The 12,525-nt window shown below is 38.5% G+C and overlaps 1 protein-coding gene across 1 annotated transcript in view; it reads left to right on the top strand.

The window, feature by feature from the left end:
* The window catches only part of LOC126202937 (cubilin-like), a 771,281-nt gene that overhangs the window by 261,334 nt on the left and 497,422 nt on the right, over positions 1-12,525 (top strand). The window contains exon 26 of the mRNA XM_049937033.1: positions 6,538-6,719. Within this exon, the coding sequence (XP_049792990.1) occupies positions 6,538-6,719 (182 nt within the window). The remainder of the gene's footprint in view (positions 1-6,537; positions 6,720-12,525) is intronic.

The following is a 12,525-nucleotide window of genomic DNA, read 5'->3' as shown; positions in this document are numbered from 1 at the left end:
ACTCATCTACAATAACAATCCATTTTCCACCAATATCTTTCATCAGAAACTGCTAACATATTTCAAGGTGATGTCATTAATTGTTTGACAATACAACACTTTAAACTATCCCTTTTGCTGTGCAAAACATGTTAACTCATTTGTACCAAACATTACTTGAAGGCTTTATCTGTGTTAATGTAGCTGTGGGATAAGCCCTTGCTTCATAACTTGGTTTTGATGGTAATTATTGTGAAATAAAATTGGAGATTAAAGAATGAAACAGAAGTGACAAAGATATAGCAATAATATGGAAAGCGTAGACTTCTAAATGCCACATACAGGAGGCGCTGTGTCACAGACCAGCTCATTGAAAAAGAATGCTAGAAATATTTCAACTTTTGAACAAAGTCCTTCTTCAGAAAATAAAACTCACACATGTTGACACAAGAAATATGCATACATGGCCACTGTCTCCAGGCACTAAGATCTGACTGCAGTTGCGTCTGATGTGAGCAGCAATCTACTTACGCTGTGTAGTGAGGGTAAGGATCAGTTGTGGGGCAGGGAAGCGGTGGAATAGCAGGGTAGGGATGGAGGCAGATGCTGCCTGTGGGAACCAGTGGAAGTGGTGGTTACAGGATAGGGCCTCTGGTGCAGCATTGGGTTGCTGTACTGTGAGGCCAGATGGGGCCAGGGGTCAAAGTGGGAGTAGAAAAGGATATATGAAAGAAAAGAAGTAGAGAAGAGGAAAGAAATATTTGGGTACATTAGCGGGATAGAAGGCATGGTTGTACTAGAATGGGAGCTGGGAGGGGTATAGGCAGGTGGAATATAGGTACTAATGGAGGTTGAGGCCAGGAAGGAAGTATGTGTTGTAGGGAGACTTCTGATCTGTGTAATTCAGAAAAGCTGGTGTCTGTAGGAAGAATCCAGATGACACAGATTGTGAAGCAGTGATTAAAGTGAAGCATATTACTTTGGGTCTCATGTTCAGCAGCTAGGTGATCCAGTTGCGTCTTGGCTGTAGTTCGGCAGTTGCCATTCTTTTGGACCAACAGGATGTTGGTTGACATGCCCATGTAGAATGCACAGTGATTGCAGCTACGTTGGTAGATCATAGGACTGCTTTCATAGTTAACCCTGCCATTAGTGGGGTAGGAGATACCAGTGACTGGACTGCAGTAGATGGTGGCAGGAGAATGTTTGAAACAGGTCCTGCATGGTCTATTGCAGGAATATGAGCCAAGAGGCAAGAGGGTGAGAGCAGAGCTGGAATAGGGACAGACAAGGATATCACATAGGTTGGGTGGGCCATGAAATACCACTGCGCGAGTGGTAGCGTGAATAGTGGGGAGCACAGTTCTCATTTCAGGACCTGATGAGGGGTACCTGAAACCCTTACCTATATATATGTTGATTCTAAAAGAAGCTTCAGTTACGTACAAAAATTTTATTGAGGTTACATAGACTTGAGGGTAAGGCCCCAACTTGTAGTAAAATACTTCAAGTTCCATTCACTTATTGTTGTAATATCAAATACTGCCACTAGGAAAGACAGAATCTTGAAAACTAAAATGGCAAATTTCACAGGGCCTGAATGTGCTCGTTACATGTCTTAGATGGAAGAAACAAAGTCGGCAACAAAGGTTCAACATAAATCTCACACTGAGTACCATAAGGAACCTAGCAGCTCTACTCTTGGCTTCAGAATTTCATTTAAACTGATTGTAACACCCATCATAACGAATCTCCAGGTTGCTTGCAAGTCTCCAAGGCCGTTGTTACGTGGGTGAGAAAGAGTAGGTGAGAAAGAATTTTGTTCACAGCGCCAGGAAATCAGTGTGTTGCCATAGCTTGGAGTTCTTCTATCAACTGTCTGGAGAGTGCTAAGAAAAAGATTGAATGTGAAGCCACACAGATTGACATTGCTATGTGCCCTCACAGAAAAAGAGAAACAGAATGCATTTTGTGCAGAAATGTTATGTCAGATTGAGGAAGATGACACATTGCTTACTCACATGGTTTTTTGTGACGAATCAACATTTCTTATCAGTTAAAGTGAAAGTTAACACTTGGTTTAAGAATCATGATAGAAGGTTGTATACATGGAAGAACCCTGGAGATACTAAAATGTATCAGATAGATTATATAATGGTAAGACAGAGATTTAGGAACCAGGTTTTAAATTGTAAGACATTTCCAGGGGCAGATGTGGACTCTGACCACAATCTATTGGTTATGACCTGTAGATTAAAACTGAAGAAACTGCAAAAAGGTGGGAATTTAAGGAGATGGGACCTGGATAAACTGAAAGAACCAGAGGTTGTACAGAGTTTCAGGGAGAGCATAAGGGAACAATTGACAGGAATGGGTGAAAGAAATACAGTAGAAGAAGAATGGGTAGCTTTGATGGATGAAATAGTGAAGGCAGCAGAGGATCAAGTAGGTAAAAAGATGAGGGCTAGTAGAAATCCTTGGGTAACAGAAGAAATATTGAATTTAATTGATGAAAGGAGAAAATATAAAAATGCAGTAAATGAAGCAGGCAAAAAGGAATACAAACGTCTCAAAAATAAGATCGACAGGAAGTGCAAAATGGCTAAGCAGGGATGCCTAGAGGACAAATGTAAGGATGTAGAGGCTTATCTCACTAGGGGTAAGATAGATACTGCCTACAGGAAAATTAAAGAGACCTTTGGAGATAAGAGAACCACTTGTATGAATATCATGAGTTCAGATGGAAACCCAGTTCTAAGCAAAGAAGGGAAAGCAGAAAGGTGGAAGGAGTATATAGAGGGTCTATACAAGGGCGATGTACTTGAGGACAATATTATGGAAATGGAAGAGGATGTAGATGAAGATGAAATGGGAGATACGATACTGCGTGAAGAGTTTGACAGAGCACTGAAAGACCTGAGTCGAAACAAGGCCCCTGGAGTAGACAACATTCCATTGGAACTACTGACGGCCTTGGGAGAGCCAGTCCTGACAAAACTCTACCATCTGTTGAGCAAGATGTATGAAACAGGCGAAATACCCTCAGACTTCAAGAAGAATATAACAATTCCAATCCCAAAGAAAGCAGGTGTTGACAGATGTGAGAATTACCGAACAATCAGTTTAATAAGCCACAGCTGCAAAATACTAACACAAATTCTTTACAGACGAATGGAAAAACTAGTAGAAGCCGACCTCGGGGAAGATCAGTTTGGATTCCGTAGAAATGTTGGAACACGTGAGGCAATACTGACCTTACGACTTATCTTAGAAGAAAGATTAAGGAAAGGCCAACCTACATTTCTAGCATTTGTAGACTTAGAGAAAGCTTTTGACAATGTTGACTGGAATATTCTCTTTCAAATTCTAAAGGTGGCAGGGGTAAAATACAGGGAGCGAAAGGCTATTTACAATTTGTACAGAAACCAGATGGCAGTTATAAGAGTCGAGGGACATGAAAGGCAAGCAGTGGTTGGGAAGGGAGTAAGACAGGGTTGTAGCCTCTCCCCGATGTTATTCATTCTGTATATTGAGCAAGCAGTAAAGGAAACAAAAGAAAAATTCGGAGTAGGTATTAAAATCCATGGAGAAGAAATTAAAACTTTGAGGTTCGCCGATGACATTGTAATTCTGTCAGAGACAGCAAAGGACTTGGAAGAGCAGTTGAACGGAATGGATGGTGTCTTGAAGGGAGGATATAAGATGAACATCAACAAAAGCAAAACGAGGATAATGGAATGTAGTCGAATTAAGTCAGGTGATGTTGAGGGTATTAGATTAGGAAATGAGACACTTGAAGTAGTAAAAGAGTTTTGCTATTTTGGGAGCAAAATAACTGATGATGGTCGAAGTAGAGAGGATATAAAATGTAGACTGGCAATGGCAAGGAAATCGTTTCTGAAGAAGAGAAATTTGTTAACATCGAGTATAGATTTAAGTGTCAGGAAGTCCTTTCTGAAAGTATTTGTATGGAGTGTAGCCATGTATGGAAGTGAAACATGGACGATAAATAGTTTGGACAAGAAGAGAATAGAAATGGACGATAAATGGTTTGGACAAGAAGAGAATAGAAATTCTCTTCTTGTCCAAACTATTTATCGTCCATGTTTCACTTTCGGATCACTTCGAAAGCTTTTGAAATGTGGTGCTACAGAAGAATGCTGAAGATTAGATGGGTAGATCACATAACTAATGAGGAGGTACTGAATAGGATTGGGGAGAAGAGGAGTTTGTGGCACAACTTGACCAGAAGAAGGGATCGGTTGGTAGGACATGTTCTGAGGCATCAAGGGATCACCAATTTAGTATTGGAGGGCAGCGTGGAGGGTAAAAATCGTAGGGGGAGACCAAGAGATGCATACACTAAGCAGATTCAGAAGGATGTAGGTTGCAGTAGGTACTGGGAAATGAAGAAGCTTGCACAAGATAGAGTAGCATGGAGAGCTGCATCAAACCAGTCTCAGGACTGAAGACCACAACAACAACAACAAAGTGAAAGTGAATGTATGAGACAAAACTTGCGGTATTTTGCAAGGTGACATCTCTACTACATGTATAAGCCTTTTCAATAATAATTCTGTATGTAAGTAAAGCTGTAAAGTACTTTAAAATCATCCTGTATTAGATGTGAAAATGAGGAGATTCTGGCTATTGTCATACAGTGACTTGAATGTTCCTTATTCTGAAATTGAAGAGTATCTTGTGGTTGCTATTTTTAGAACTTTTATTCATTCTTCTGAACTGATTTCACCAAAAAGTGAACAAATTAAGAGCCAGAGTATCAAATTAGAAAGAAAAACACTGTTTATACAGACCTGTTGTTAGAAGCTATCTGAAAAGAAACATTGGTTTTCTGAATCAAAAGTAGGAGTGGATTCTTATTTTGTGAAAGATGTGTCGGTCATAACTATTTTTTGTTCTTTTTTAAAGAAGATCTGCATTGGTAAAATGTGCCTTTAATTTATTTCAAGTCTTTTATTCATTATCTATTGTGAGTAAATAAATTCTTTATTGCATATTTGTATTTGGTGATATAAAAACAGCAAAATAAATAGTATAAAGAACTGTTCTATGTACAGTTTTGTGATGATATTTGAAGAACTGAGTATTAAAAGTTAAACACTCTTACGGTAATTGCCGTAAGTGAGGAGTTGATTGTATATGCTGAGCAATATGGCTTTAGGAATACAATCTTGTTTCACATGCTGGGCCTCAGGCTGGTGGAGTTTTCCTGTAAACTGACAAAGAAATGATTAAGTGAGTCTTTCAGATTGTCTTAGCTGATGATCAGAAAAGTATGGTTGGGTTTACTAAAACTATGTACATTGTCAGAAATCTTCCATGTACCTTTAAGAAACAAGGTTTTAATGCACTCACTGTGTGGTAGATCATTCACTGATAGAATAATATTTTTGTTTATTATCTTGCCTTGCACTACACATCTGTGCACGCATCTGTTTGTACATGTGTGTAAATGCATTTTAACTGTTTTTCTTGTAAGTATTTTTAATGAAGAGTATGTCAGCGATTTTGTTAGCATGAACCACATTTATTTCATTATTAATATTGCAGAGTAAAGACCATACTATTGTCCACACAGAGATCTTTCACCATTCATTTAATTTCTTTATTTTAAGTGCTATGGCTGTAAATTGAGAGAACAGTTTCATCCTGCGTGGTAATAGCTTTATAAATTAACAGGACAATTATGGGAAAAACAGCTCAGGTAGTAAGCTCTAACAGCCTCTGCTAGCCAGTCTCCATTAGTGATAACAACAAGACGTGCTTTGTGCTTCATGCCAAGTTACAAATTATTGTCCATCATGCTGAGTTACAAATTATATACAGCAAGAACAAATGTTTTAAATGTTCACAAAGAGAAAGAAATACTGGACAGTACTGACTGTCATGGGTATGTTTCTCATTATTTCTAACAGAAACACTTTAAATCATACGGAGCACTGCTAGCCTTTTTAACGAAAGGTACCTTCCTCAAGGAGGAAAGAGAACTTGCCTGGTGAGGTTGGAAGCACTTCAAGGTGTTTCTCCTGAAGAAAAGCCCTGACCAGCATTTCTGGTATTTCTGTATGTTTTTTGATTCAATAATTTTCTGAAATGGATATTTCTTTACTATCACCTGGTTAAAGGTGACACTGCTTGTACGAATGAAGCATCACTAGTAACGGTACAGGAAGTACTGCATTACTCATTTTCACCAGGTAATTGAAACATAACAAAACAAATGATATATTTTAGCTGTCACCGTATTTTCTCCTGTACTGAAATATTGTTTTCTCATAGATCATGACAGCCACACTTCAGCCAAAAGTTTCTCCTGAGTCCAGACTTAAGAGCCAAGAGTAAAAATAAATATGTGAAGATAATAGTTCATAACTGTGTTCAGAAAAAAAAATTCTTCAGGTCCAGAATATAGGGAGAACCTTTATTGGACCGTCACAGACTGATGTGGATATTTGCTAAGAGCTATAACCCTCAGTAACTCATAATGGGATATGATTTGAAAAGTTCCATTCCGTAAAATGTATTATCTTCTTTCAGGATGTGGTGGAATTATGACAAGCCCTTCAGGATCATTTACTTCTCCTAATTATCCACAAAACTACCATGATGTTTCGTTATGTACCTGGAAGATATCAACAAGCAGGGGAAGCATTCTACAGCTTGTCTTCATTGACATAGAAATGGAAGAGATGGGTGACTGCTACTATGACTTTGTTGAGGTAAAGTGTGTCATTATGTGTATAGTGTACAGCAAGAGTATGAAGTGATGTTAGACATAAAATCTTGTTGCATGTTAAATACAGAATGATAAAAAGGAACAAAGAAATTATGGGGCCTGGTGCTCCTGAATGGTTTTTACACTTAAGCTATTGGAAAGCTGGAAAGCCTCTTGTCTCTCCTTTCTTGTCTTTTCTACATTATAGATATTCCTTTCTCTTTTGAGTGTACCTGTAGAACTGTTCCATATATCATGCCAGCTAAGTTGGTACTTTGCTTAGGTTTATTTGACTTGACAGCTATCAAAATGATCATACAGTTGTAAATAAGCCTCCTCCAACTTTCCTCACCCTGCCACAGGTGTTGCACCATGTATCTTATGCGAGTTGGCAAAACAAATGATGAGATCTGTGAGGGTCAGCTTCTCCCATTTTTGGCCACAGTAAATACATATAACCCTGTGGAGAGCTCTTACCTGCACATAACTATACTACTGCAATCACATCTGTTCAAGGATCTCCAGCATTCTTCTTTCTAATCTTATTTGCTGTCAGCTATCTTCATTCCTAATTTTATCTCATTCATTTTCTGTGGACGAGAATGACAGAACTATTCAGCACAGTAACTGCTGCTTCTTCTACTTGATAGATAAGAGGTATGCCTTGTGCAGGCTGATCTTAGAAGCTTGTGAAAATTTTTCATCCCAAAGTATCTTATGTACCTCATTGAAGAATTTGGAAGCTTTTTGTATTCCATTTCCATTCTCTTGGTGGAAGTCCAGTCTGTCGTACAAGTTGTGGAAAATGGGCAGCACCATGGAGTGAGGTTTACTTTTAGTGGCAAACCACAGTGAGGACTTATATACCACATACTACAGGACTGTTACAATAGCTGTGGAGACCCTTCAGAAAATGTGAAAAGTAACAGCTTAAGGGAATCTGGTGAAACCGTTCAGTGCAGCTGGTCCCTTGTGGTTTTGTAACAATGGAATGTCACAAGGCTTCTTCTTATTGTCTTTAGATCAAAGACTGGTTTGCTGCAGTTCTTCACTCTTCTCTATCCTGTGCAAGCTTCTTCATCGCTCTGTAACTACTGCAGGCCAGATACATTTGAATTTGCTTTCTGAAGTCTAGCGTTGATCTTCCTCCACTGTTTTTACCCCAACTCTTCACCTCTTTCCATTGTTAAATTAACAAGTACTCGATGCTTCAGGCTTTGACTATCAACAGATCCCTGCTTTTAGTCATATTGTGTTCTAAATTTCTTTTTTTCTCAGTTTAGTTCACTACCTCCTCATTAGTTGTCTGATCTACTATCTAGTCTTCAAAATGCTTCTGTAGCACCACATATCAGAATGGTCTTATAGTCTGAACTGTTTATTGTTCACATTTCACTTCAGCACATAGCTACTCTTGAGACAAACACCTTTAGAGAAGACCCTCAACATTTAAATTTATATTCAGTGTTAACAAATTTCTCTTATCTTTAAGAATGTTTTTCTGGCTATTATCAGTTTGCATTTTATATCCTCTCTACTTTGACAGTCATATGTTATTTTGCTCCCCAAACAGCAAACCTCAGTTACTACTTTTTAGTGTCCTATTTCCTAATCTATGTCCCTCAGCACTGTCTTATTTAATTATAGTTCATATTATTACCTCAGCAGAATCTTGTCAAATTATATAATTTCACAAAACCCTAAGAAATACTGGTCATATGCTAAGGCTTTTGATCACATCAAAGTTATTGCTTAGGTGTGTGGGACCCTTACCAAATAGGGCTAACAGGGGATATTGAACACATACAGAGAAGGGCAGCAAGAATGGTCACAGGTTTGTTTGATCCATGGCAGAATGTCACAGTGATACTGAAGGAGCTGAACCGGAAGACTCTCGAAGATAAATGTAAACTATCCCGAGAAAGTCTATTAACAAAGTTTCAAGAATCATCATTAAATTATGATTCTAGGTGTATACTACAATCCCCTATGTACCACTCACATAGGGATCATGAGGATAAGATTAGAATAATTACTGCATGCTCAAAGGCATTCAGGCAATCATTCTTTCTGTGCTCCATATGTGAATGGAATGGGAACAAACCCTGATAACAGTGGGTCGTACCCTCTGGTGCACACCTCATGGTGGTTTGCAGAGTATAGGTATAGATGTAGTTTACCACGTATCACTTTCGTTGATATTCAAACAATGGAAAGTCCTTGATGGAATAACAGCAATATGAAGAGGATAGATTGCCACTGTCCACACACAGGAGGCATTGAATTGTAGACAGGCAAAATGAAGAAGACTGCTAAATATTTTAGCTTTGGAGAAAAAAGGCCTTCATGTGAAACAGAAAAAAAACCACACATTTGTATAAGCACAACTTCCACACACATGGCGATTCTCTTTTTGTGCTGAGGCCCAACAGTGGTCATGGGTGTGGTAGTTGTACTTGTGTGAATATGTGTGTGTTTTCTATTTTAGAAGGACTGTTTCATCCAAAAGTTTAATGTTGAGCAGTTCTTTTCATTATGTGTGTCTGTGACTCAGCAGCTTCCCTACGTGATGAATAGAAATCTATTCTTTTTATATTGTTGTTGATATTCACTTTATAACATTTTTTCAAGACAATATACATCCCTTGCAACTGCTCTTCTTACTTCATTGCTGTCTCTGACGCAAGTATTATGTAATATGAAACCTGAAATATTGTATTTTTTTTCTCACCAAACTTCACCTCTCTTTCCAGTTTTCTTCTTGATTTTTTTTACTGGTACTCATTGTACTGATTGAATAACATTGGGTGTAGGTTACAATTGTGTCTCAATCTCTTCTCAACCACTGTTTGTCTTCGTGTACTGTGACTCTTAGAACTGCATTCAGTATTCTGTACAAATTGTAGGTAACTTTTGCAACCTGCTACCTTCAGAATTCCGAAGATAGTATCCCAGTCAACATTGTCAAAAGCTTTCTTTAAATCTACAGATGATTTAAATACAGGTTTGCAAATAAATATGGGTTTGCCATTTTTCAGTCTTTCTTGTAAGATAAGTTGTAGGTTCAATATTGCCTTGTTTTTTCCTCAGGGCTAGCTTCTGCCAGTTTCCACCTTTCTGTATCACAGCCATGGCTTACTAAATTGATAGTCTGGTAATATTCACACCTGCCAGCAATTGTCTTCTGTGGAATTGTAATTATAACAGTATCGTATGTCTCATCTCATCCTGATCTAATTCCCACCCAAATTTTTTAATATCATATTCAGGTTAATCTCTTTTGTATGCTGTAGCTTTTCTGTGTATTGCTTCCACCTTCCAGCCCTTGCTTCCATGCATGCTACTGGCTTTCCATCCTAGCTCTTAATGTTCCTAAAATTGCTTTTCCTTTCTACAAAGTTCTCTTTAATCAGAGTGCACACCTGTCCTTGGAACTGTTTAGCACATTGAAATTTGGTTTCAAAACTGTCATAGCATTATATATTTCTACTTGTCTGAGTCTTTTTGCCTATTTGATCCTCTGCTGTCTTCACTGTTCCATCTCGCATAAATGCATCATGCATAAATGATCCACAACACTTAGCAGACTATGTAAATGAGCATTTTTTAAGTATTGCAGAGAAGTTTCCACAAATCATATATAATACCTGTAAATAATGTTGCACTAAATACAGTGATGTTACTTCCAGCCACAGAGAATGAAGTCAATAAAACTGTTCAACAACTAAAAAATAATGATGAAGTACCAAAGTGTGTTCTGAAACAATGCATAGAGATTACACAGGGCCCCTTAAGAAATATAATAAATGAATCCTTCACATCAGGGACATTTCCAGAGCAGTTAAAACAGGCATAAGTTGCACCTTTGTTTAGGAAAGGTAATGCAGAAGACATAGAAAATTACTGGCCCATTTCCCTGCAGTCACCATTCTAAAAAAGGAAAAAAAGAAGGGAAAAACTCATAGTGTGAAGGTGTTATGTGGAATGTTGGATGTTTTATAATCATTATTATTATTTATTTGTATAACATATTTTTTACCAAACCCCTACTCTGTTTTATCTAAATAATCCTTCAGTGTAGAAAATGTATTGCATAACAGATACTTTCTAGCTGCCTTTTTAAATAAGTGTATTTTTGCAATTTCTTTAATCTCTTTCGGCAATTTATTGTAGTTTCACTCCTTGGTAGAAAATGCTGTTTTTAGTTTTATGTTTATTTTTTCATGGTAAAAATGTGTAAAAAAGACGTACTTTTCCTACCCATGTCAACAGGTATTTGACCTTGTGTGGCCCGAGATCCACCCCCTATACTTTCATGAGTCAGCTGTTCCAATCTTCCCTTCCCAGTCCTGTTTAGGTGTAGGCCATGCCAAGTGAAACACCATCTGTTGGTAGTCCTGACGGGCACCAGAGAAACATGACCAAAGTTGGCTACCCTCAGAGCCATCCCTAAACCACATTGATTCACCTCACAGCTCCCTCAAAGCATGGTCAATCATGACGCTGGAACAGCTCAACAAAGTGTATGTTGGTGCCATGAGTCAGGGATGCTATCTTCTCCAGGTCACCACCTATGCCATATGTCCCATCCCTGTCCAAATTATTTTCCGCCCCACCCACTATCACTGCATGCTCCTCTTTTGTAAAGTCCATACATAAAGACACTAAGTCCTCTATCACATGACTTAGCCCTGCATTTGGCTTGAAGATACTGGTGGCCTGGTACACTGCCCCTAAACTTTCCTGTAACTGAGGGCCTACACCTCGCCCATGGCTACTACCTAGCAGCAGCACTTTCTTCTTCCTAACACTTTGTACATTCCTAGGCTTCTTGGCCTCGAAGTCTGCTGCACATTTCCTGCTCCTCATTCTACCTGAGGCTCTTCTCCTCTTAACTGTGGCAGTGGTAGTTACCTGTTTTTGATGTTGGTGATAAAACTGTCAGTTCACGTTCTCTTTCTTCCTATCCTCCTTCCAGCTACCAGTTCCCAACCACCCTCCTCCCCCCTATCTTCCTTGACCCGTATCAATTCCTTCCTTTCTTCCTCCAACTGTGCCTGTTTCCCAATCAAAATGTTCCTACTGCATACTCTGCAGTTCCAGGAGAGGGCCTCTTGTGTTCTCCCAACATTCCCCCCCCCCCCCCCCCGCCCCCCCCCCCCACTTTGCCCCCAGTGATAATATCACCATCTTAACGTCTCGCATTTTTCTGGGCATACTGATGTCTGACACAGTTTGTACATAGTATGGCTAATGTTCAATATTACATTCTCTTGTCACTAACCACAGTTAATTCAGTCACCAATACTATAAATGTTCACTTTATAACTTCTTTTGCCAACATACTTTGTTGTAATGTTCATGTCAGCTTAGAAGGTTTGGCTGCAATGACTTAACAACGTTATGTTCCACAGTTCACATTTTTAGTACATCTTGTGTATGAACATCTAGGTCCCTATTTATTTGTATTTTCTTGTTATTACTTATAGCACACCATGTCAAGATTTTGTGATCAGTTGATCATTAAGACGTAACAAGCCTCCAGCCTGATTTTACAATATTTCTACTTTATTTTCAAACCAAGTCATATTTTTGTAGTTACATTTATCTTTATTGAACTGGCAAGCATGTTCTTATTTTGTACTCAAGTAGCAAATCGTAGATCCTATTGTGAAGTTAAATTTAGAACAGAGGCCCAGATATATTTGCTCAAATGGCTTGACACAATTCAAATGGATGATCCTACATGGTTTACTATCACAACATCATAGATGATTCATGGTGTTTGCTATTTCCACTGCATTACACAC

This window comes from Schistocerca nitens, chromosome 9 (genome assembly GCF_023898315.1).
Source record: "Schistocerca nitens isolate TAMUIC-IGC-003100 chromosome 9, iqSchNite1.1, whole genome shotgun sequence".
Classification (NCBI taxonomy): Eukaryota; Metazoa; Arthropoda; class Insecta; order Orthoptera; family Acrididae; genus Schistocerca; species Schistocerca nitens.
This window is presented reverse-complemented; position numbering and strand designations above follow the sequence as displayed.